General features: G+C 36.4%; 1 protein-coding gene across 3 annotated transcripts in view; it reads right to left on the bottom strand.

The window, feature by feature from the left end:
- Positions 1–27,113, bottom strand: part of MYO16 (myosin XVI) — a 357,379-nt gene that overhangs the window by 108,114 nt on the left and 222,152 nt on the right. For all 3 annotated transcript variants that reach the window (XM_063149977.1, XM_063149978.1, XM_063149976.1), the window contains exons 17-20: positions 14,310–14,421; positions 10,286–10,403; positions 9,440–9,511; positions 8,680–8,821 (exon numbers count right to left, since the gene is read on the bottom strand). In XM_063149977.1, coding sequence (XP_063006047.1) covers positions 8,680–8,821; positions 9,440–9,511; positions 10,286–10,403; positions 14,310–14,421 — 444 coding nt within the window. The remainder of the gene's footprint in view (positions 1–8,679; positions 8,822–9,439; positions 9,512–10,285; positions 10,404–14,309; positions 14,422–27,113) is intronic.

The following is a 27,113-nucleotide window of genomic DNA, read 5'->3' on the forward strand; positions in this document are numbered from 1 at the left end:
ACAGTCAGGACTGCTTCTACAGAATGTACTTCAAGGGAAACCTGTTAAGCACAAGTCCTCTGTGTGTCAGCATCAAGTGAATTTCTGGGCTCAGGCTGCCCAAGAGGTTACATGTCCCAGGGGAAAGAAAGTCAGGGGTCAGGCCTGAAGAAAGCAGATGTTCCTTCTCTGCATAAATAAAAGAGTAGCTGCTGATGTTGCATCTGATTTGTTGTGTGTCACTGCATGCATTCAGGGGAGGGATTTTATTGTGGACAGGAGTGGAAGGATCAGGGTAGAGCAGTCACCTAGAATTTGGACAGAAGAAATGGGATAAGGACAGAGGTATTACTATTCTGTACTTGGGACTGAGTCATTGTAAGCCTGATTTGGAGGAGAAACTCGATTCACTCAGTGAGCAAATTGAATATTTTGGGTATTCTGTTGCCTACTTCGCAACAATAATACGGCAGACTGCTTGTTCTGAGATCCTTCCATATTTTTTTTCTCCATATTCCACGTTTCCTCTATGTCTAACGCTCTGTGCATATCAGGCTACAGATGTAAAGGAGAAAAAAGTGAACCACTGTTGAAAGACATAAATATGTTTCCATTGCAGTCATTGTAACCCCCTACCATGCCATTAGATGAGGATCCAGCCCTAAAAATAAATTCCTGTAGAGCAAACAAACAAAGTAAAATCATTTGAAAAAAAGGCATAATTTAAAACAAGCTGGGAAAAACAATCCTCAGGGGCAAGCAGAGCCTTTATCAGAAATCATGCCCAAGAAGTTTGTCTTCATTTCAAAAGCACATTAGTTCAATGCACTACTGATTGTCACAGGACTGGCTGTGTGCATAAATGTCAGACATGGATTGTTACATAATAAATCTAGTCCAGAATGGCTTTGCTGGGCAAGGGAGGTTATCGGGAGGTCGATTAGCCTCCAAGGGAATTTCTACAAGAAAAAGCATAAAGCTGTATCACCACATCCATCTCTAGCAATGAATGCAATTTAAATTGGGTTTTAAAATGTAAGCCACATTCACAACTGCTCCTGATTAGAGATGGGGGGGAGGGGAGGTGTACATTCCTTGTCAGAACAAGTTTTCAACAAAATCTGTCCATTTATAGAAAGAAAAATTATTTTTTTAAAAACAAACTGCTTCAGAGAATGAATATTGAAAATCCAATTGTTATTTAAATTTGTTTTGGGGAAAAAAGAGAAGCTTGAAATTTTAGAATACTTTATAGGTTTTCACCCTCTTTTTTTTAATTTTCTTTTCTTTTTTCCCATTTGTATGTAGCCTTCCTTGTAGGAAGGCAAACCACAAACTGCTGTGTAGCATTGCACAACAGCTGAAATATTGCATTATATTTCACAATTTTTGAGAACTACTTAATGCAGACAAAACAGCTTATCACTTCTTTGACTGAATTCAATTCATAATTTGAGACTGAATTGTTTACATCCCTGTTGAGTCTGTGACTGTTATTTTGTCAAATTAGTCTCTGTTACTTTCCCTCAAGGAATATATAAACATTTGCATTAGGAAAAGACCAATACAAACTGACTTAATGAATTATTAAAAGTCAGGCAAAATGGGAACCTGATCCTAGCTTCCAAAACTGGGTAGAAGCCTTAGTGCATTCCTTATCAAAACTCTGATATTTGTGACAAATGTACAGGCTTGCAAATATACTGGAGATGCATTTGTTGACAGAAAAACATGTAGTCTCAGTGTTTTCATGAACTTCTCTTGATAATTTTGGTCTAGTATTATTAGGAGATGCACACACCACATTAAAAGAGCTGGAGGTTTTACATAATTAATATCTTGCCTACGGGGTAAGTACAGAGCACTAGGCTCTGTATCCTCTACAACACTGACATTTTACTATTACAATGTGCTTTTTATGTGCAAAATCTCTTCAACCATGATAGCAATTTTCTGTATTAAATTATGGCTCAGATTTTGAAAACTAAATAACAACCGACAATACAACATCCAAATTAAAAGCATTGCTTTATATGTGGTTGCAAATTACTTTGTTCTTTTAATCTTTCTTCTTGTCTTCCTCTTTTTCATATCACTTTTCTTGCCAGAAGGAGGGTCCATATATCTTTCTACTGGCTAGCTGTCAATCATGTTAATTCCAGCAAAATTACTTTCCTTAAATAATCATAGCAGAGATTCCCAAGGCAAAATAAAGCATGAATGATTGCATGTTAACAAATGAAAGGACACGTCACCAGGGTCTAAGAGAACAAATATTAGAAAAAGGCACTTTTTGTTCTGAAAGATTTTCTTATTTTATGGTTACTAATAATCACTGACATATTTCTTCATTGTATTTCAGATATTAACATTACTATGTATAACTAAAAGAACTGTGGTTTTAATGGGGACTGAGACTTTGATTTCAAGTTTGAAAATATTTCCCAGAATATAAAGTAGAAAAAAAGAATTTGCTGATGTTTGAAAAACCTTTTTATCTCTTATATCAGCACACAGGTGTAAATACTTTAAAAAAAGCATGGATGTTCACTATAGGTAATTTTGGTTTTCTGATACACAAAAGAGCATTTCAGCTTAAAATATTTTGCAATGTCTCCAGCTTTGCCTTTTTTCCTCACAACATCTCTGTAAAGATATCCTTATAGACTACAAAATACCTTTTTAGTCTTGTAGACCTAAAAACTGTATTATAAAGAAACTATATAAAAATTCCTGGCAACTCCTAAAAACAACACATGTACAGAAGATATCCGGTCAGATAACCTCCACCTTGGCAGACATCTTGCCATTCATCAAGAGATGCTCTCAAACCATTTGCCATTCTTGGCAAGGTGAACAAGACTCCCTTTACAGTACATCTGACCCAGTGCTTCAGACAAACCTACAGAATGTTATTTGTTCACTTTTATTTCATTGCAAATGGTTCTTAGCTCCAAAAACCATAGGGTCCATTTCTTTTGTTATCCTTTGCCATCTGCCAGCATAGAGCAGTGAGATGAATCTGTTGGGGGAGGGAAATGCACCTTTTCATCCGCCCAAGACACAACAGCTCTTGCTCTTCCTCCAACTGCTGCCAGTAATGAGGAAGGCTTATGTCTGATCTGGATATACTGGAAGTGATACCGATTAATGAGGAAATATTTCTCTGATTAGAGGAAGTATATAGCCTAGTCTTCAAATGAGGTCCTTCAGAATCCTAATTAAAAAGCCCTTGGTTTTCCCAGGGGAACAGATTATGCCTGTTGTCACAAACACAGTGCTTGAAGGGAACAGGCTGAATACTTCCAGTTGGATAAGTTCCTCTTCATCTCAAACAATTATCAAAAAAATTAATTTCTGAAATGTTTGAGGGAGATTTTTCAGTAGTCTGAAATTTTTGCTGAGATTTGGTGACATTGCCATGTCTCTCAGATATCTTGCTCAACAAGTGTAATTTTTATTTTGATATTAACTTACCCAGGTATGAGTGGTGCATACAGAGAAGGTGGCTGCACACAACAGAAGGAAACACTGGCTCCATATCTGACAGACATTTTTTTGAGTGGCTTTACAGTTATGGCAGGAAAGAAGAAGTATATTTGCCAGTGGACTCATGATCTATAGCTCTTTCATTAGTAGCACATACTCTTACTCAGCTCTTTTAAGTGAAATTTGTTCTCTGCTTTAAAAAATTGCATTATCTAGTTAAATGAAACACTCAAAATTATCCAGAACTAAGCAGATTTCAAATTATGATATTATGCACCTAATTATATTAGATGCTTTCAGTTTGTTTTAAAGACTTCTCTACCTCCAGATATAGAAACAATTCTCATGATGCTGTGGGTTAAGGCTTTGAACAGGAAGTTCCTTTCCCTCCTTCCTGCACTCCCAGCAAGCTTCTACTGAGTTTTGTAATAGATAAATAAATGTTTTAGGGTTTATTTTCTGAGTTTTTGGTTTTTTTCCTGAAGTTAGGAAGATTTCTATTCCAGAGTATCATGTTCTATAAATCAGATAATGTATTAAGAATTTTGTAAATGAGACATTTGAGGTCCTTTCTTCGCCCAAATAAGTGTTCCTACTGCTACTCTTTGACACTACTTGAATTTTGATGGATATGAGTATACAGTCAGAATATAAAAGCTTTAAGAAACTGCCTCTTTAGAAATGATCTGTATGCTCTGTGTACAACAGAAATCTTTGGCTGACCTGGTGGTACAGACAGAAAGCACGACTGAATGCCAGCTTTCTTTGTTTGTCTGCAATGCTGTCACATAAGAATCTCAGAATGGGTCAGGTTGGAAGTGACCACAGTGGGGTCATCTGGTCCAACCCTCCTGCTCAAGCAGGGCCATCCCAGAGCACATGGCACAGAAGTGCATTCAGATGGCTTTTGAATATCTCCAGTGAAGGAGATTCCACAGCCTCCCAGGGCAGCCTGTTGCAGTGCACGGTCACCCACACAGTTAAAAAGTTGTTCCCAATGTTCAGGTGGAACTGCCTGTGCATTAGGTTCTGCCCAGTGCCTCTTGCAATGCTGAGCAGAGCCTGGCTCCATCCTCTGACACTGTCCCTTTAGATTTTATAGACTGAGATGAGGCTCCCTTCTCAATTGTCTTTTCCCAAGACTAAACAGGCCCAACTCTCTCAGCTTTTTCCTCATAAGAGAGATGCTTCAGTCTCTGAATCACCTCTGCAGCCTTCCATTGAACTTGTTTAAGGAGCTCCACGTCTTTCTTCTGCTGAGGAACCCAGAGTTGGACACAGCATTCCCAATGTGGCCTCAGCAGGGCTGAGCAGAGGGACAGGATCACCTCCCTCGAGCTGCTGGCACTGCTCTTCCTGATGCACCCCAGGATGCCATCAGCCCACCTGGCCACAAGGACACACTGCTGACTTGTTGTCCACCAGGACATCCAGGTCCTGCTGCCCAGAGCTGCTTTCCAGCAGGTCAGCCCCCACCCTGTCCTGGCACAGAGAGTTGCTCTTCCCCAGATGCAGAACCCTGCCTTTGCTGAATTCCAGGCAGTTCTCCCCTGCCCATCTCTCCACCCTGCTGAGGTCCTTCTGAAGGGCTGCACAGCACCCTGGGGTATCAGCCACTCCTCACAGCTTTGTGCCCTCAGTGAACCTGCCAAGGAGACATCTATCCCATCATCCAGGTCAGGTATGAATAAGTTAAACAATACTGGCCCAGTAATGGACCCTGAGGGTGATTGCAAGTGAGAGGTCTCCAGCTAGACTCAGGCCCTCTGGGACCTGCTGTTCAGCCAGACTTTATCTACAAAATATTTATCAGCGTTTAACTGGTCTTATCTACAAATAGAGAAAAGCTTTTCTAACTAGCTGATAAAAAAAACATGCCTTAAACTTACTAGCAGGCAAGGAACACAGTATCAAGATCTTCTCAGGGATATATACCTAATCAGCTTGTTTTCCATGAGAAATGGAAACCAATACTTCACAAGAATCCACACACATTCTTAAATCTCCATAAAGAAAAAGCCCTCTTGCAGAATGAGTCAGGAACTGTTAAAACATTACCTTAAATAATTTCATTACTCATTTGGATCACCAGATCCAACTTCGCCAACATGCAATCAATTACATTGAAATGCCACATTAAGGCAACCATGAATCTACAAAACTGAAAATCAGCATACTTGTCTGAGTAAACTTTGAAGAGTTAGGAGTCTTAAGAAGAAATTCACTGAGACTATCCTGATAATAATAACATCAGTAGAATGGGAAATCCTTATATAGATGAGTGAAGATAAATATCAATAATTAAAAAAATTATAAGCACCTGTGAGAAATGTTATTAGCTTTCTTCTAATCCCACTCTAGGGGCCAATTATGGCAAAATAATTTCTCCACAATAGATTTTTAAAAAATATTATCAGAATGAATAAAGTAAACAAATTTCAGATCTCGCAACCAGTCTAAACTAAAATCATAAAATGTAGGATTTTAATTTAGTTAAAACTCAACAAAATTATAAGTTTTTGTGAAAGAGAACAATGTTTCTAAAGGTACATTATCTTACTTAACACAAACATTAAAATTCTTGTTTTATACCTATTGAGTAGTATTTCAAAGTAATTAATTTGCTGGATTCTGGCAACACTTTTTATTTGCTGTACTTCATACCTTTAGAGCTCGGTCTTTGAAGTTTTTCACAGAATCATCTCCCCTTTGCTTAGACCTAATGATAATAATTCCTTTTATTTTGCCTAAAACCTGTAACAAGCTTTTTCTTAGTAAATATAAATCAACATTTAAGACCAAAATCAAGTATTTCAACCATAAAAGTTAAACATGGATAACCAGCTTCCTCAAAAATGCCAATAAGAAATGCTTCTTTTAGAGTTACTAAGCCAAGAAATCTAATTTTATTGCTTCATGAATTCTCACTGGTGTGATGGAAGTACAGCTAAGCTGCCTCACAACAGAACAGGAGAACTGAGTTAGAAACCTTATTCCAGGTTTCTGATGAAGGCTGCATCCCATCTGATAAGTAGTAATTTTGTCAGTTTCCAACGGAGGAATAGTGTGGCCTGGAATCTATCAGACTTATGTAGTCACATAGGTAAATGTTGCGGTGCATCTTTCAGCTGCACCAGACTGGAGATATATTGTTGCTAATTGAGAGCTGCTCAGATGTATTTGAAGTAAATCTGACCCAATAATCACAAATTCATTGCAGTAGTCCAACTTGCATCTGGAACTATTCTATGCCTTGATTTACTCCTCCAGTTTAAACAATATGATTAGGCTGGACTAAAACAAAAAAAGAAAAAAAAGCTGCATGTGAGTTACTTCAACTGAGGTTGAAATATCAGCAAAGGATGATCAACCTTATTTCCACTTAAAATAAGCTACTTAGCTTCAAGTTTGGAAAGGGAATGAAGCTGGTTTTGGCCTGATAAAACTAGCATACCTTGTCAGTACTCCCAATTAATCCTGAGCTGGTTAGCTTTCTATACCCAGCCTAATTGAAGAACTCTCCCTTTTCAAGCATAGATCTAATGTGTGGCCAGAGGAGACCATTGCAAATTCCTCATTTCTGATACATCAAACAGCTGTCTGGTTTTAGCTGGACTTAGAACCTCACACAGTCTTCAAGTTACCTCATAGGTAGAAATAGTTTCACTGAGAAATATTTTCATAAGGTAGATGTTACCTCTTCTACCTAGGGATTGCACTAAAAGGAGACTTCAAGGCAGACAATGTACAAACAACTTTGACTTTCATTATCTGAAGATCCTATGATATCTAAAAATATAGGTTTATATTAACAACAGAAGTACACAACACCCTACTCTGAAAGAATATAAAATATCAAATTTTAAAATTACACACTGAAAAGTAATTTCAAATAATTTTAATATTTTTAATATATCAATTCTAAATTTCTTTCTCAACAATCACTACAAAAAAGCTCGCTGTAATTAGAAATGCCTGAACTGGATTGTTGTCCGTCACAGACATGCAGTGATCTAAGCCTCTGTTCCATAAATCCCAGGAATGAATGAGGAAGAATTGTGGCCTCATGTTACTGCCCTTCCTTGCTATATAGAGAGTATGTCAAATTAGGCCATGAACTGGAAAATTGCCCTAACTTAGTGTCACAAAGAGACAAGAAAAATCATTCCATGTTACTTCTGTTTGTTGTCAGCAGGAAGTGAGATACTTCTGGTGGTGTGCATATAATGACAGATAGATTTAAGGTGCAGAAAGGTGAGTTACTCATGCATGGTACCTTTTTCTCTTAGCTACACTTATAGAAGAGAAGAGATTTGTCACTAATTGGTCTATGAATAGGAATAAAAATAAGATTGTGAAATCGTCAAACTCTAAAAGAGGGTACCTTGTCCTATGCAGCCATTGAGAGATGATATAAAGAAAACATACTTAAGAAAGTTCCACATCTGCCATTAGTGGATTACCATTTACCAATAATTCCAAGCCACTTGTATTTTATGTTCATAAGAAAACTCAGCTGAGCATTTGAGCTGCTGAACTTTGATTAAGTCACATACATATGATCATCTAATTAGGTCTACTGTCTTAGTTTGTTGTTTTGATTCCACTGAGATTTCAGGTTTTTTGTTCCTTTAATTTGTTTCTTGACTGCTCCACTGATGCACATTAATTAGCATTCATTTTTCCAAGAAGCCATGCTGGATAGCAACAGCATCAAATTTAGAAGATGCCAACCTAGGGAACATTCTTAGAACATTTCAATCAGTTAAGTTTAAACATTCATTTGAAGACCTTTGAACAATATTCTGGTTCAATACCCTGTGCTAAGGTCGCTTGACTTGGGAAGAAAGAACAAGTATGTTCTGCATTAAAAAAACACCAAGCAACATTTTTCATGTTGAAAGACATAGCTTATTCTGTCTTGTCAAGTCCTAAAAGGCCATTAATTGTAACCACCAATCTAGATTACCACATGAAGTACCATGGCCCCCTACATAAGCAAACAAATAAACAAATATGTTATAGTAGAAGCAGTTAGAAGGAATAGCCAATGCTTTAAAGATTCAAGCATTACTGTCATGCTAATTTAAAGTTCTTTAAAACTTTATCAGGGTGCATTAAATTCCACCATTTAAAGGAATCATGTTTCTTTTAGGGTTCTGAGTTTGAACAGACAATGGAACACCTAATAGTTTCCAATGACTCTCCTACCTGCCACTCTCATCTTGATTTTGAAGGTAGCAGTTGATTGTGTTGACTAAAAAGCTAAATAAACGACCATAGAGAGATTTTGCCAAGAGATCCCGGTAAAATTCTGCAATCTCTATAGTGTGCCTCCGAACAATCGTGTCTCCTAAGAGAAAGAGCAGAAGATGGAGATGAAAGTGTGCTGTAAACTTTGCCTTAAGTAATTTTAGTTACAGTAAATTTAGCTACAGTTGCTTCTCCTTTGCCAAACATTTACATGGTGTTAGCTTTTTTTTCTGAAGCCTCCAGTGCAAGATGAGAAGACTGTCAACACTTTAAAGATTTTAAGTTTGGAAATACATGCCTTTATACTTTGTTCAAAAGAAATGTGTATGAGTACTACACAGAACTAATATTTTACTGAAAATATTTTTTTCAGATTTTTTTCCCTAAGACACTCCTGTTGATTACAGTTCTTACTAATATTCTCTATTGATATCTAATCTGTTATCTTGACACACTTTTGTAACATTAATCAAGTTAGGGGCCCATCAGCATCACAGTGTGAAACTGCTTTGTTCCATATTACAAAGGCATTTCTAATTTAGTAGCCCAGTCTGATTTACTGCATGGCAGATAAGCCTACATATTCCTCAGAGGAAATATTTACAGGACCATACAAGAAATAAGAAACAAAAAAATTGACAGCTTTTAAATTTTAAATCAGGAGGCTCAAAACGCCACCAGGCCTGATCTATGAGAATGTAAGCTTGGAGAAGATTACCTTTAAAATACTGAACATCAGTTGTTAAGGCTGAAGCAAGCTCATCTGGTGAAACCTGCAGCATCCCTGCCACTGAAAGGAAAAGAAAATGTAAAGAAAGACTGATTTATTGCATACTGCATATTTCATTTTTTTTACAACAGGTTTGCTTCTGCAGATTTCTTTTTGAACAGTGAAAGAATTCAAACATTAAAGAAAAGTGTGCTGTCACAGGAGTAATCAAAATCAATGGACACATAAAGTAGGATTACTATAATCACTATTTTGTGAAGTATTAATGTAACTCTATATTACATTACAACTTTCTTTCCCCTTCAAAGACTACTCCGGACCTTCCCCAGGGTTTGGCAGACTTTCTGTGGTATTAGAGTGAAGGTATGCTACTCATTGACACTCTGTATCCATAAGCCACTTGAAGGAGATTTGTTAGTGACCAAGAGGGCAAACTTCAAAGCACAGAAACAAGAGTCCCTTTTCAGACATTGATTTTGAATGTAAGGAATTCAATTCAAGGCAAATTGTTCAGCTGTTGACAAGCAGCGCAAAAGCATTTCAAAACAAGACTGCACAAAGTGCACTGTACAATTTCTTTTGGCAAACGATAGCATTAAATATGACATTTAATTAGCTAATTTGCAATACTGGCATTTTATTTCATCCCATAAAAATCTGTAATTTATAAAACACCCAAGTCAATTGGATACTGTCTTCCCACAGTAACTTATGAATTTTCAGAAGCCATTTCTTTTTGTCTCCCTGGAGCTGTGTTTCCATCTGTCGGTGGAACAGCGCAATTTCCCTGCAGCGGGAGCAGCGGGCGACGCTCCGGGGTCGTGTCCCACTGACCTTGCTCCAGGAGCTGCAGGTCTGACACGAACGCTGTATCAGCATCCGTCAGGGCCGTGAAGCGAATGTCTCCAAGATGCAGAATTGCTGACAGGATCACAAACAGGTTCTCCACCTCCTGCACATTTTTTTTTTTCAGAATTAAAGACAAAGAAAAGATCTGTTGGACACACCAGTGAAAGGCAATGCTTTATATAAATATAAATTCTGTTAGTTTGGATCATTAGCATTTGATAAGTTGAAAAGCATTCACATTTGAATTATTAACAGGAAATTTGAAAACACACTGGAACCTAGCTAGGACATGAACCAACAAAATTACTTTTTATTTCCTTGTTTTAATGTCACATTAACCACTGGTTTAAGAAAGTTTTTCCCAATGTCATAAAAATACTGAAATATCTTTCATGGATGCACTGTTTCTGCAAGAAATAAAACATATCTTGTCCATAGAGAATTTTCATTGAGACAATTTCTGTATCTGGGAACAGCAAGGGTTTTTTTTGCCTCAGCCAACTGAATTCACAAAGTGTCCAGCTCTATAGGTTCCTGGTATTAAAAGCTGTAATTAAGGTCCAAAAGAAACAAAAGCAACTTTCCTTACCCTCACAGTTTCCCTCTGAGATTGCCCACTCTTCTGTGATGTCTCAGATTGGGAAGCAGTTATCTTTAGGGCTAGATTTCTTCTGACCTCATTTTTATCACAGCAAGAAGAGAACTAACTGTCTTCAGTTGTTTTGATTGGTTAATTATATTTAAAATATTTTTAAATTCAAGGAAAAATATGCTCTGTGGAATATGAACCTTAAATCCTAAAATATGGAAAGCATTGTGTGTTTTTGGAAGTTTTTTATTTTAAGGTCAGTTATATAACAATGGTGCTTCTTAAAACAGGAAACCTGATATCCACTATAACATTACATGGTATTATGTACAACAAAACTAATTGATAATTCTTGAAATATTTTTTTAAAAATACTATTTAGACCCTGATTCTGCTGAAACTGCAGAAGTAACAGTGAGAAATTTCACTTATCAGAATTTGAAGACTAAGATTATACATACTCTACTAACGAAATACTTAGTTAATACATCCTCTTTTTTTTTTTCAAGTTTTCTTCTTCATTTCTTCTTTCCCTGATAAATATGCTAGTCATCAAAGGACATTAGAAAAGCTTAAAGTCTTTCTGAGATATATTACAGCACCTCCAGTGCTGTTTAAGCAAGTTTGCTTTCTTAAACTACGCTTTAAGACAAGAATGTCAGTCTCTTACTGTATGAGAGAGGTGTCAATAGTGCAACAGTGTATTTTAGTATTACATGGTACCAAAGCTGAAGATTCAAAATATCCAATATAACAGAGAAAGTCTGAACAAGATAACTCTTAAAATAGAAGAAGTCATGCTAATATAGCATTCAAACTAGGGTGCTATACTCTGCTTCTTGGGATGTATCTCAGGCAAGATGAAGTGGCACACTGGCAGTGCACACTCCTTGTTTGTAGGTTAACTCTTTCAGAACTGGCTTGGGGATTCCTGCGCAGCACTGAACAATAATGGGCTGGGACAGCTTCTGATTGTGGTGATTTTGGTAAGGTCTCGGGTATATTTCACATTCCAGATTCTCAAACACTTTATCATTGTGTAAGATGCATGCTTCCCCACCTTTAAATCAGTAGCTGGTTTTAATAAACACTAATATTCTTTGGAAGACAGCATTAATGACTGCTAAGGAATTTTTATGTAGTTCTTTAAAAAAAATTATCTACTCTATCATTAAATGTGGCTAGGTAGTCAAAGAATGATACATACAGACGTCTCCCTCTACCTCAGAAGTAATGGGTAGAAATTTTAGGAATGTGTTTTATCTACATATTGCCCTCTAACATTCAGCACAGGAGATCAGCCTGCAGTACTTGAGAGTTTCACAGATTTCTTGTCCCCTAAATATTATTCTAATACTGCCTAAATACAGACCAGGTTTTAAGATGTTGACACTTTTCTGAGAGGTAACTTCTTTTCCAGAATTCTGAGTGAAATAAATTATAGGACTCAAAAGAATACTGTGTATGAAGCATTCTCAGAAAGCTACTGCAGGCTTATAAATCATGATTCATTTAGCATTCATTTATTTACTTATGGGCTGAACCTTATCGATTTCTGGATTTCTGGGCCACACACTGAGCCCCTCCCTGGGGGTTCCCCTGTCAAGGGAAACCCTCCTGGAGTGGTTTGGTGTCAGGAAAAGAAGAAGCACAGGACTTTTTCAGCCTTCAGCTTCTTGTTTATTGTTATCTTATCTAGAGTTTTGCACGCCGTCTATACCAGACTCTGTGTGCTGGAAGAGCACAGCAAAAATGGCTAATAGTCTCTTGTTACAAGGTCTTTTAAGACTAAACTATCCAATTAAGAACTGACACCTAGGTTATTTTCCCTTCTAACCCAATGACTGATCCCTTGAAGCCCACAATGTGGACTTTTCTGTCCAATTACAGAACATCACCCAAACCATGAAGAAGAAGGAAGAAGCAAGAAGAAGCAGCTCAGGAGGACGACATCCTATATCCTCCATCTTGTTCCCACCTACAACATACTAAAAATCCCAAAACCTAAATTTCTCACTCAAGTGACACACTACACCACTCTCTATAATCTATTTCACACTTTTGTGGACTCTAGTCTATCTTGAAGTTTTGGAACCTTTCTCCATAAATGAGGGTCAAAGTCAGTATTTCTCTGGGGATCAGAACCTCTCAGAGAAGACAGAGAAATATTCCCTGTGCCCTGGCTTTCCACAGAACCCCTTCCTCAACAGAACAGAAACATTCATGAAAGAGCAAGAGAGATCCAACAAACTGAACACTGGGCTTAATCCAGAAGTGTCTGTACCTTTTGTTATTGAAATTTGCCAGTACAGATCCGCTAAAAGTAAGGAATAATATTGTCATATATAGCCATGTGTGTTCAATTTTGTACATGGCCTCATGAACATTCATGAAAATAAATCCTACTCTTCCTGACATTGAAAGGTGACACTTTTTACTCCCTTAACTAAGGAATGCCAAACAGCTCCATGGTGTACCACTACAACCACAGAAGTCTAAATTTCCCACCTAAAGAACAGCTTCAGCAGATTGACAAAATTTTTGCTGATCCTTTTTTATTACAACTGCTGCCCGTCTGATATTTTTGATGAAGTTTTAACTTAGAGTTACATTAACTTTTGGTCCCCTTCTTTCTAATGATATTGTACAGGAGTAAGTTCTTACTTCCTTCTAAAACTACTGTTGCAGAAGTGCTCCAGCTACAGTGTGCAAGGTAGCATCCACATTTGTAAGAAAAATGGGGAGTTTGTTAAGCACTGCAGTATCCTGAAGGGATGCACAGTTTACATGAATTCTTATATTCATCCCTCTATTTCTTCTGATTTCTGCCACACCTCTCTCCTCTAAAACCTCTTCTTGATTAATTTTCCAAATTATCGTCTTTAGTTTCATAGAATTAAAGACAAACAGCAGGCCTATCTTCTTGTTGCTCTTGGGGAATTAAGTCAGCTCTTTCAAGTTACCTGGCTCTAATTTTCTTTCCTAAATAGGTATTTACTTCTTTTCAGGTGCTGTTAGCATATCTGTGTTTCATGAAATTAATAAGGATGGGAGATAATAAGGAAGAGGAAAAAATTTCCGTGGCTTTTATGAGGTGTCATATGGGATTTGATTGCTTCTTTTTATCTATGTAATTTAATTGTTCAGAGTATTGTACCTTGAAGCTGTTTTGTGGATCTTTAAAAACGAAAAAGATTTACATTGTTGGTTCTGTGTCTAATTAAAAGTGATTACAGTAATTTCCCTGGAGTGAACTAGTGCTGTATTTGTTTCAATGTCTTAACTAACAGGAAAAAAAAAAAAAAAAAGACAGAAAGGAGCTTCTTCTAGCCACAAAAGGTTATCTGTGAGTTACTTATGGCCTGATTTCAACTAATATGATTATTTTAGCCAAAAATAACATATGCTCATGTAACTTACCAGGCTATTGAATCCCAGAGCACCTAGAGCTTGCTTTAGTATGGTTAATTTCTCCCTGTTTTGAGGGTTGGCTGCTAACATCATCTCTTCTAATGCAGTCTGGCTTAGATACCTGCACAGAGGAAAAACAGCATATCTGGTATTTACAAGGTGGTACATGATCAAACTTTTGAAGTTAAAGTCCAGCTTTACATTTCTAGCCAGAGGTTTATTGCAGATTTTTCTCAGCCTTTGGAAGGAGCAGTACCAGTGACAGAATGTTCTGTATTTCCTAAACTTTTGCTTAAGACTCCCTCCAATCCCAGCTTTTGCCCTACAGGGCAGCTGAAATTTCAAACTGGGTTTATACCACTGCCAGTTTGGCCATTCTTGCACTACCAGAGATTCCCCTTCAGAAGGCAGATTTGAGGAGAACCTCTGATAGCTCTGACTGCTCCAAATTCCCCTCTTGCTGACGAGGGAATAGATCACCCTTAACTACGATGATCATTCCCTCCCCCAGCAGCTGCAAGGGTGATAGGTGCACTCAACCTCTCTCAAAATGAAGCAGTAACCAAGTACACAGAGTGGTAACTGTACAGCCCTTAAGCTGTACACACTGCAAAGCAAAAGGAAATTTTATGTACCTACCCAAAAACAATGATTAGCAGAGAAAGAGACACTAGTGCAGCAGCTAACTCAGGAAAGGAGAAAATGTAAGCAACATAAAGAGTAATAATACAAAACAGATTAATCACAAACTGTAGCAGAACCGATTATTGAAAAGTGCAGCAATCTAGCCTTTACAACCATTCATTTTGATCCTCTTGAAGTAAGTCCACATTTTTAAAAGTATTCAGGCATCTTCATAGAGCTGAAATCACTAAGAATGAGGTGTCTGAACATCTTACAGGATTTGACTTCTAATTACACAATGCTGAGAATGTAAGATATTTTCTTATATTGTTTGCATTAAATTATCATAATCATCAAAATACACATTCATCACACAATCTGCAATCTTCACAAATGTCACTTAAATAAACAAAAGAACTCTCCACACCTTTATCCAAATAACAGTATCACTACACCAACAAAGGTAGACAATTTACACACATTCCAGCCCTCACCCTTCACCACAATTGCAACAAAAATTCCCCACAATTTTTCTGCTCTCTACTGATGTTCAGTCTACGATCTGTCACTTAAATATGGGAAACAATACTGGTTTAGTTTTTTATAATTCTTGTTTACAATCATGTTCTCATACCACTATAGAGACATAGTTTCAAAATAAACTCCTATTACCACAGAAGGTCTGGCAACACTCGAGTAGGGGTGGTAGTTCCTATAAGGATGCCCTTTTACATGAAAGTGTGTAGGAAGAATTATTTAGTATTTGCACTTTTCCAACAGATGAGGTTTAAATAGGACCCACAATGAAACATAAAAGGCATTTTTAGTGAATCTGTATCAGATTTATCAGTGTGGATTCCCCTTGCAGTGATAATGGCATAATTTACCACAGCAGGTTGCCAGAAGAAGAATGATGGGGTTAAAAATGTGTGCCTGGGAGCATGAGTACCTTTTGCACCCACAGGAGGCCTAACTCAGCAGTTATCTCAAGTATGAACAAGCCTCTCAACTCAGTGAATAAAGCTGGTGGTTCACAAACCATCGAGGACGTGTGAGCATCCCTGCCGGAGCTCAGCACTGGCTCCTCAAGGTTACTAAAACAATAATTTTGTCAGACTGAGGTAGGTACAAATGTTAGCACAGCTATCAAATCAGCTAGAACAGATGATACAAAGTATAGCCAGCTTTATATTTTGTGGGTATTTTTTCCTTTTTTTTTCCCTGGAGTTTTTTACATTGCCTGTAGGTTCAAAGGGAGCCTAGAATACATCTAATACTGAATCTGGCATAGAACCTTGTGGTGTAAAGGTTAATCCATCAGAAAAAATTCCACTCTTCTGAACTGCTGCATGAGCTTATGCCAGTAACATGTTATGCATCATGAGCTGGTGGCACTTTTGCTCCATAATTAGGAGATTTACAGCAGCAGCCACTCTGCTGTCAAAATATTCTATTGTCGAATGTTGTGGGAGTTGGAAGCATATGGCCATTTCTGCAAAAAAAGCCTCCTCCTCAATGGTTTTGTCCCTAAATAACTCTTTGTCTCTCCCTGTGCTGAGCAGGGAGTAATCTTTCCTGTTCTGTGAAGAGAATACTCCACACTCCTTTTTAAGGCACCCCATTTAAGCAGCACTTTTTAGCACAGCTGAAGTGCTGGTGGGTTCTGCTGCTGCAGGAAGCTGTGTGAGCACTAGAGCCCCTCTGCAAGCAGGCTGCAGCACGGCAAGGCGGCGCAGAACCCCCACTCCCCGAGAGGGAAGGGCTGAGCTGAGAGCACATGTGCCAGTTCTTGCCTTCAGCACAGCAACGCTGATTCAGCAGGGGGCAAACTGGGAACCTGCCAAACCAGGCGCCACAGCTCCACAAACCATCCACAAACTGCAGCATCTGCTGGGACGTGCCTCTTGGAAGAGAATCTGACTTTCCCAGCTACACACATCCCGAAGACTTAATCAGCAGATGTGCTGGTGCTCTTGGAAAGAGATGCAGTTGGACATTTTCTAAGGTGCACTTCAATTTAGTTTCCCCAGTCTAAGAGCAATTAAATTATTTTATAACATTTCATGAGGCCCACTCATTTTTCCAAACAATTTAAGGACTAATGAAATATGAAACATTGCTTTGAAGAGTTGCATATTTGACTGTTATACATTTATAATATAGAGTATACTCACATTAAGGACAGATTAATTGTATAGAGCACTTAGAACTGCTGATAGGTATCGTACAACCCTCACAAAATGTAAGAAATATACAGTGTGTAACATAATATAATGTAGCCATACAAGGAAACATATTTTCCTAATTATTAAGTACGGTCTACCTCAAAAACACAGAAACATTTGGATAGAATCTTATTTTTCTTTTAAAACAGCTCCCTGGCAGCTCATTCTTTCCACCTTAAAGATGTTGAGGACTAAAAGGGTTTGGGACATGATTTGTGTCAATATTACTATTGTAACTTATTTCTATTGCAGAACTAGAGTTCAGAACAAATCTTAAATTGTCCCCTCTTCTACAAAATTAAAGAAAGGGGAAAGAGATGTGTCACAGTGCAAAAGTCCTTAATAATAATAAACATCCCTTGGTAGAAGACACATCATTTTTCCATGAAATGTAAACTTTTTTCTAGGATGTGTATCTTTCCTCACATTTATAGTGCATTTTTGTCTTTTGACATTCAAGTGGCCTGGGCAGAATGGTATTACTGGTGATGAAGAGGAACTAAACTGCTTAAAATTTATATTTTGAGCCTACCATGGAGATGTTTATTTAAATTTATTATTTTTACTTAGATTTTTGTCATTGTGAACTACACCCATGAAAACCCACAATATTATTTGAGTGTGTGCAATGTTCCTATAAGTTTCCAATAAAACAGTCTGTGTTCAAATGTAAACCAGATCTGGTGACTCCTGAGCTCTTTGTTGCTGATGATTTTAGTAAAACAGGTATTACTTCTATACAATCCAGAGCCGATGTTCCATAATATCTCACACACACAGGCTGAGCACCAGTTTCACTCTTACTTAGTTCAGTTTTACTAGCCTTACTGTCATACCTCTGTGTGCAAATTCATTCTGCAAATGCACCGGCAAATATGTTTACTGAAGATTTAGAAAAAGATTCTCAGATTTTGGATGAAGTTGAGCCTCTTAACTGAAGATAGCTACTCAGAAAAATTATATTTATATTTCTTTCAGAAGTCAGAAACCAAAGAGTTTATGCAGTTGTGGTGATTAATCCCTTTCTGCTGACTGTTTAACTATTTGTTTAAATGATACCCCATGCTGACATTGGCATCAGATTAATTCTTTTAAGAGACAGCGTATCAGCACACAAAAAATTTTTAAGGACATAGTCAGTGATTTTCATTTAAAAGAGAAGAAACTGAGTCACAAAACTTCTTTTCCTAAAGAAGATAAACTAATTGAATTGCAGTATAGTCACTTTCAGAAAAGCACAACGCTATATTAGATAGACAATTTCTTGAGAAATGTAAGGGACTATGTAGTTTTCTTTCTGATTTTTTGTCTAACAGTTCTAATTTGCAGCACTGTAGCAATCTCACCTATTCTAGTCTCTAAAAGAAAATAAAAAGTACTATTTAGAAGAAAAAGTCAACGGATGTAATTTTTTAGTATTTTTAAGTAAATTGTTTATCATAATATAGAATTTTTGAACCATCATTAGAATGACACCATAGATCACATTTTCAGGTATGGGAGTGACTATTACAACCAAGAGGAAAAAAATGTCCTTAGTGTGACATTCAATTCTTAAACATTATTGACCCATATAATTCCATAGTTACCTTATCTGTTTACCTTATCATTTTCATTATAATGGTTACATAGCATCATAATTATTCAACTCATATATATGGTACACAGATCTCAAATATGAAGAAGAAATACTTATGTCAGCTTACCTGAACAACACTGAACTTTTGTGACATAAGCATATTTCAAAATTTCCTATATAACCCCAGCAGTTAAAAACTTTGTTCAAGTAATTAATCCTCTGCTCAGTTGAGTAAAAAAATAATGAGACTAAAGGTACAACTAGCTAAGACAAGTAAAGATTAAAAAGAAAAGTTTTGATTATTAGTTTGCCACTGACAGAAATTCAGCATGATAATACCTGATTTACATTAATTTATTTTCTTTTGAACCTTAACCCAAGATCATTTAGTATTAAAATGATCTGCCTCATTCAACATAAACAATTCATATAATTTCTGTTTATTCTTAGAACTGCTACATTTACATAAGATCTGTGAAAAGACAAAAAATAAATTTGATCATAAACTTTGATATTTCACTAACAAAGTAAAACATTACCAAAACACGATCCTAACCACTTTGCATTTGTAGAATCTGACATCTGAAATGTTCACGTATTCTGTAAGAGTAGCCATTTTAAGCCATGCACAATATTACATATTGCTCTGTAGGGTACAGAAATAGCTACTTCATTGCAGTCATGAAACAGTCTGAAAGAGATTCCTAAGCTGCAACCAGTTCCCAGAAATTCCCTTTTGTCAGGACTGTAAGAATTGAGTTTCAACTGAACCATGGATTTGCCAGATGGACACTGCTTTTCTGAGGGATTTCCTGAAGTAAATACATCTTTTAGTGAATAATTAAAAGAACTCTTGGTAGGATTATATCCTTAAGTGGTTCTAAGTCACTGTAAAATTTTAGGATAAAGCCCTAAGATTTAAAAAAGGGGGTTGGAGGTTTTTTTTTAAGCCAGCATCCAGCTGCTTCCCACTTGACTCCTTTCCTGATGGAAGATGAGTGATGACACACCTCAGTTTTGTTCTACAGCTTTCTGGGCTCTACCAGGTTTGATATAAAGGAAACAGTACAAAATCAGTACAAAATATCTTGAAACTTTATTACAGAAAATAGTGAAGTAAATGCTGCTTCTGGTAATAAGGATTTCACCAACCACAGTCAAGATCTGTAGTAAAAAACCCCTCAGGTTACAGGCAAAAAGCTTCATTTTCTGATTGTTTATACTCAGAACAATCTGATTAGATTAGAAACAGAGGACATATCTTTAGTACCAAAAAACACCAGAAAAACAACTCAACCAAAACCTAACAACCAAAACCTCACAGAAAAGCAAGGGAGTCAATAAGGGTATCCGGCTTTATTGGTCAGAAAAAGTGATAGAGATTAGATGAAAGCACATTTTGTCCAGGAATTAGGCCAAACAAAAATGGGTATTAAAAAGATACAATTCAACAGCAAACAATTACAGAATAAGACAAGAGGATAATTGAAAGTACAAATTCAAGTCAGGTAAGGCTGATTAGACAGTGGAGCATCACAACAGCATCTAGTATAAACTAAAGAAGAGTAAAGTATGCCTTGATAATGCAAAATATTAATCATCATATACAACAGCCTTATTTGTATAGCCCAACATAGAAGCCATAAAATACTTAGCATGGTTAAAGCTTGAACTGGACTACTCTGTGTGTTTTGGGGCATCCCATTTCAGAAAAATCAGGATCAGGTAAGTGAAAATCCAGGGGAAAGCAGCAGCAAAAATGTATCAGAAAATAGACTTAGGAGCAAAACAGTTCATTAAATATCACCTACAGAAGACTGAGAAAGATATTACAAAGACAAAAAATTCCCAGTCTGGAAGAATATACCAGAAGGTTTTCAGGATTTGACAAAGCTTTAAATAACCTGATTTCATCTACCAGCTGGTCCTGCTTGGAGCAGACAGTACAGTAGAGACTCCCTGAATTATTATTACCAAAATGAATTATTCTGTGATCCTATGAAAGACATTAAATTTATTTCTCAGATAAGTTGGGATCTCTTGTTTTGGTTTATTTTGTGTTTTGGTGTTTTTTTAAATCTCATTTAATATCAGTAATTTTGGCCCCAGAATGGTGGCACATCAAAGATGCAAAGATGGGTCTTTAATTGTTGCACACATTACCTTAACCTTTAAACAGTCCCTAAAATGTAAAAATTCACTACAGGTGTTAGAGACATAAGATATCTGAGGATGAGTAAAATTTGATCAGAAATTTATATTGTTCAATATCTGAATAGATAACAATGTTCTAAAATCAGATCAGTCTTAAACACCAGACTCCTACCAAAGGATGAGTAAAAAAGGAAGATAATATTTCTGCCCTTCTGCTCAGGTGAGCAACACTTTCCACTAGTCTAGCTAGTAGTTAAAGAAAAAGCACTGCATTATTATTTTATGAGGAGGAAAATTTCTTCTGATCTTGAAAACAAATATTTTGACACCAGCTTCTAAATCATCTTTCTTTTTTAAAATTTTAGAAAACTTAAATTTTATAGAAATTTACCACAAATTTTAAGAAAAAATGATATGCCCATTTTTTTATCAGGAAATTTCCAGACACTTTAATTACCTTTTATGAGCTAGAAACCAAATAAAACCTCTTTTAAGATTTTTTAAAATACCTTCAAAATACCTGGACTTTTTTTTTAAAGACTGGGGGCACAGGACCAAACACTTGGAATTGATGAAAATATTCAATGGAAGCTGGATTAAAATAACCGCCACTACACATGTGTTGGCTATGACCAACACATCTCCAAGCAAATAAAAACTTAGCTTGATTTTGTATCTAGACAGTAAATGGTTTGTATCTTCCACATGAAATTATTTTTCAATAAGGCTACCAGGATGGCTGAATAAGAATCCTTTCTTGCACATAATCACTCAGGAAGGATAAGATCTTTATTCTACTGGGCTCTTGGGTAGAGGTGTACAGTAAATGAACTCAAACTTACTTTATTTAGACTTTAGTTCTTATGCTTTTTTTACTTATGAAGTGAAAAAAAATATAGGGCTAGAAGTCAGAACAGAAACTTTGCTTATTCCAAAAACCATCCTGAGGCAGAAAATCACAAGTTTCAAGATCTGGGAATGATAGAATCGTGGTCCTGATAGGAACTGGGAACATGAATGTGAACCCTGATGAAACTGCTCTGGCTCACAAATCAGTTGTATTTTCTTTCTTTTGTGCTGCTGAGGCAATAGATTTTCAAAGGGCCACTCTGTTTGCACAGTAGATCCTGTCTTGATATAAAGGCTTGGACCTTTGTATACCAGATCTCTGGAGGCCTTTTTTAAACCAAGAGCAAAGGAAAATATTATTTTTCTCTGTTTATATTCCTTTAGTTGGTTAAAGAAAAAAAAATTAAAAAAAAAATAAATGCATGAGAAGAGCTGAATGTCACAATCTATTCTTTTTTGAGACACTTGGCCAACTGGTTCCTGTGATGAATTAAAACTTCCATGGTGTGCTTTCTTCTGCTGATCCACTTGCCTGCATGCCATTTCTCTGCTATTAGTAGGATACCTCTACAACTAACCCAGAAAGAAAGAGAATAGTATCAACTCCTACTCTAGCACAACTGAACACAAAATACAGTATATTTTGCTTGCTAAAAAGAAGTTTAAAAATATTGGGTAAAGAATTTACATGGAAGGAGTAAAGAATAAATACTTAAGATAAACTACTCACTAAACACAGGACTCTCTATCAATACTTAATTAGGTAATTCAAGCCTCTGCAGATCATGCTATGAATCAGAAATTCTGGATTTTGTTTATAAAGTCCTTATTTCTTTTACAAAGATGACATACAAATAAAAGCCTTGATATTCTTTCACCAATTAAAATATTAAAAATATTTTTAAAACATATAAAATATTAAAAAAAAGAAAAATTTTAAAACTGAGATTCTGATACTTAATATCTATTTATCCAACCCAGAAGGTTTTTGTTCCAACTTTTAGGACAAAAACTCCATGTTTTGGGGGTTTTTTTCTGTTGTTGTTTTTTTGTTTTTTGGGGGTTTTTTTGGTTTTTTTGTTTGTTTGTGGTTTGTTGTTTTTTTAATATATCATGCTGTAAGCCTATGGAAACCTGTCACGCAGTAGTTCTCCAAAACCATTATGTGCTGTCCAGTTAAAGAAATTTAGAAGAGGTGACTGAAACCAGGCACTTTCAAAACGTCACCTTCATCCTGGATATGATTTCCTGCATATATCTCCCCTCACACAGAGGTGTCCAAATTCTTTCTCATCATGATGATAAGCAGGATATAGAACTGACTTGTCACTTGCTATGCATGAGCCTCTCCATCAGTCAGCTTTATAGGCAGCTGCTGGGAAACACTGTGCCCATAGCTCAGAGAAGAGCACATCAGTCAGGTGGGATGGATCCAGAAATACCTACTGGAAACATTAATTTTCTTTGAATGCTGTAAAGGCTTTTCTTACAGCTTGACCTTAACTAAAATGTGTCATTAAAAAGCACACACAAGTGTGCTCTCAGTGCCAGCTCCTATAAAATGCTGCATTGGTTGTTCCAAAAACAGACACAGACCATGCCCATCATGGCACAGGACACAGTGATTTTAGGCCACTGGAAAAACAAGAAGCTGGTTTCTCTTCTTGCCATGTTTACAAGCACTATGAAATAGCATAATGAATGATTTCACCACTGTACATTGTCTCAATTCAGCAAAACACTTCTGCCTAACTTCAAACACGTGCTTTGTCCCACTGATTTCAGTTGAATCTTAGTATCAAAATACATATCAATAAGTGGAGGTGAACACCCTCTGCTCAGCTCTGGTTCACTGAGAAAGAAGGTAAGGCAGACTAAGGTGTGTGAGTCTGGAGGAGATAAGTAGTACTGGCCAAGCTGTGCCAGGCATTGCTTACATAATTATTAGGCCTTAATACCACATGATCTTACACTTATTTATACTCCGTGCAATGGAGATTCCAAAGATACACAAACATTCCTGAACTGTAACTGTACAACCTAGTCATAGTGCAGAAAACATAGCATTTAGCTATTTAGCTTAGATGAACCTGCCCCAACACAACCATTTTTGCTCAGCACCCTCTGGGGAGTCTGATACACTTCACAAAGAGCCACACAGACTTATCTTTCAGCTCTACTTGTCGTTATATAAAGTCTAAACCACAGCATTATTACAAAATCTTCATTAGTTGATGCTTTGTTGCTTGAAAACTCCCAAGAAAGCCAATGTCACAGGAGGATGGAGCAGCATTTCATAATCAGGTTCCAGCTCCAACACAATCGATATGCATGTTATGGGTGTCATTTAATGTGACATTGTATTCAGCAGCATGGATTAACAAGCTAAATCCCTTCCTTCCCCTTATTAGTGCTGCCCAATGAACCATGCACTTGCACAATCATGTGAAAGGCACATGGCTTTTTCCTCTGCAGTCCCCATTCCTCCTTCCCATCCAGTTCAGGGTACTAGCCCTAAATAAGCACAATGGTATCAGTAAAAAATCAACATCAGCAGATAAGTTAATTTTTACTTTAACTTCACACAGAAATCATAACATCTCAGATATGGGTTAGTTACAGAAAAATTATAAGCATTTAAAAACCAGTTTTCTTACAACTAGGTCAGTTCACTGCTCTCATGTTAAATATTTGTGAAGTATTTCTATTAAATACTTTAAATTATTGTAAGAGTTTAGCTATTCCTGTGACTACTTACTAAATCCCAAGATGCAATTTAGGTGTAAAGGATTGTTTGGCCTGACTGAAAATTAATGACTTCATAGTTCTACATATGTTTTAAAAAATGATTCTACAACTGTTGGGATGAAGGGTATTGAGCATTAAAGCAAGGCATTATCTTTCAAAAATAAATTCCAATAATCTCTACCATACTTAAAAACTCACAGAGTAAGAAATTTCAACAAACATTGTTATTTCCTTAAATATCTCATGTGAATATGGGAGGACAATGTATTCTGCTTAGTGAGGAAAAGCTGCTATGCACTTAGCACTGTTTGATATGTAAACAGGAATGAGATAAGGACAAAGCAAAACAATTGACATCAATGAAGTAAATGACATTTCCAGAACATGATAATGAATAGCTTCTGGCTTTTTTTTCTCTCAAGGAAAAAGGGCATGCATTATTACTTTTTTTTCCCTTTGTCCTCAGTTTTTAAACGTATTCGAATCTGAACAAATTTTATATCCTTTGAACCTCGTTACCCTGTAGCACTGAGCTGGAGTTACTGCTTATCATTTAAGTGCACATATTTCTGCTCATAACTTGTGCAATAAAGTACCAAAAGCAGCTCTTAAAAAATGTGAATAGCTTTGTTAATGTCAAGAGGTAAGGTATCAGCATAATATTAATCAACTAAACACTGCAGACAGATTTGATGACAGGCATAACACAGCTTTTATTTTTAGTTTTCTAAACTAACAAAATGACAAGTTATGTATGTGTTTTGTAAACTGGTTTTAGCACAGAAAGCTTATATTAGCCCATGTATTATCCAGTAAGTAGATTTGCCTTGATATTTTATAAAATTAAATTTCAAATAATTCTGTAAGAAAGACTATGTGTACTATGAAGTACAGAAGTTTTACAGACAGTGGATATACTGAAAAGGAAAGGAAAGAAATACATATTGGTCTTTAGCCTCAAAACGCTAAATGTTGTAAAGGATTTTTTTTCCTAATTATATCAATACTGCTGTGGAATGGGTTGAAATCAGAGACTCAAGTATTCTGTTCCTAAAACTACACAAAAAAAAAATTAGAATTATTCCATTAAAAAGAAAAATGAATGTGCAACAGGAGTGACTCAAAATAGAAATTCTCACATGTCTGACGGTAATACAAGAATTAATACAGACAGTATACCTTGAACTATATCATGATGCAGATATTTTACAGGACAGAATAATGAAATCTGTGAACTACCACTCTAAAAGTATAATTTTTAAGCTTAGTATACATAAAATAAGAAGCATAGTGCTGATGGTGATGAAAAGTAGCAAATAATAGGCATTGTTGAAGATATAGAAACAGTAAGTCAGTCTGCATGCAAGCGCAAACTTGTCCAATCTGCTTCCTGAAATGCTCCAAAAATTGTTTGAACTTTGCTCCTACAACTAAAAGCAATTTTGTATTTCTGTGTTCAGACTTTGGCATTGTTTACCAGGAAGATGTCATGAAGTTTATGAGCCTCAAAGGCATTTCTCCACCAGCACTTGCTACTTTTAAAATGCTGATTCATTAAATAAAGCTGACTGTGTTAAGAGCCACAGTATCTGATCTAAACTACAAAAAGTGCTTAGGAAACCTGCTTATAACTTTCACCAGGATCCAGTTAAAATACTGTTGATATGCTTCAAAATTATTTCTTATAACACTGGTCATAGCTCATTAATCAGTTTCAGATAAGATGATTTACAAGAGGAACTCTTCTTCCTGTATATGCAGGTATGACCAAGTGTATTCAAGTGTGTATATTAAACAAATAACAGTAAAATCCATTAAAAGCACTTTTAATTTGGTCAAAAATAAAAGGTAAGGTCCCCACAAGACACTAGGAAACTTTTGAAATACTGGGAAATATATATATATATATTTATAAAATTATACATATAATTTACTTAAGAATGAAATTTCTTTTTAAAAGTATTAATATAATTAATTATTCAATAATGATTATTCACCTTTCATGAGCTAAGAAAGTATCATACACTACACAAATATGATTTGGTGCAGTACCAAACTTTATTGTCCTTAGTTTTTTTTCTAAAAAGCAAGAATATTCTTCTTATATAGAAGGAACAAATTCATGTGTTTTTGCATATGCTATCTATTTAGAAATCAACAATTCACAATCAACTGTTGCCACTCCTTTAGTGTAAGAAGAGTGTTCTGCTTTTCACAGAGCCACCAAGCTACATGATGCTGGGCACAGGGCTCAGTAATGGAGAACTGCCATCTGCTCTCCCATGCTCAGCAAGACCAGCTTTGCTCCCCTGCCTCAGGGCCCATTTTTGTCCCAAATGCATTCCAGGACAGTCTAAAATGTGAACAGTGTGGATGTATGTGCCCGTTTCTCTCATATCTTTTCAGCCCTCACAATAAAATTGTGCTGGATGAGAGGTCACAAATGAAATACTTCTGACATGAAATCCCCTTCAGTCTTCCTTTGCCTCTCACAAGGCACCAAGGACACAGAAGCTCAGCAAACCTGAAGTAAACAAACCTCAGAGGTTGCACACCAAGATCTCAGTTGGTGGGGTGCATCTAAGGCACATATGAAGATTTACAGTACTTTCATGGTTTGTGTGTCAAAATAGG

Source organism: Melospiza melodia, chromosome 2, assembly GCF_035770615.1.
Source record: "Melospiza melodia melodia isolate bMelMel2 chromosome 2, bMelMel2.pri, whole genome shotgun sequence".
NCBI classification, from domain to species: domain Eukaryota; kingdom Metazoa; phylum Chordata; class Aves; order Passeriformes; family Passerellidae; genus Melospiza; species Melospiza melodia.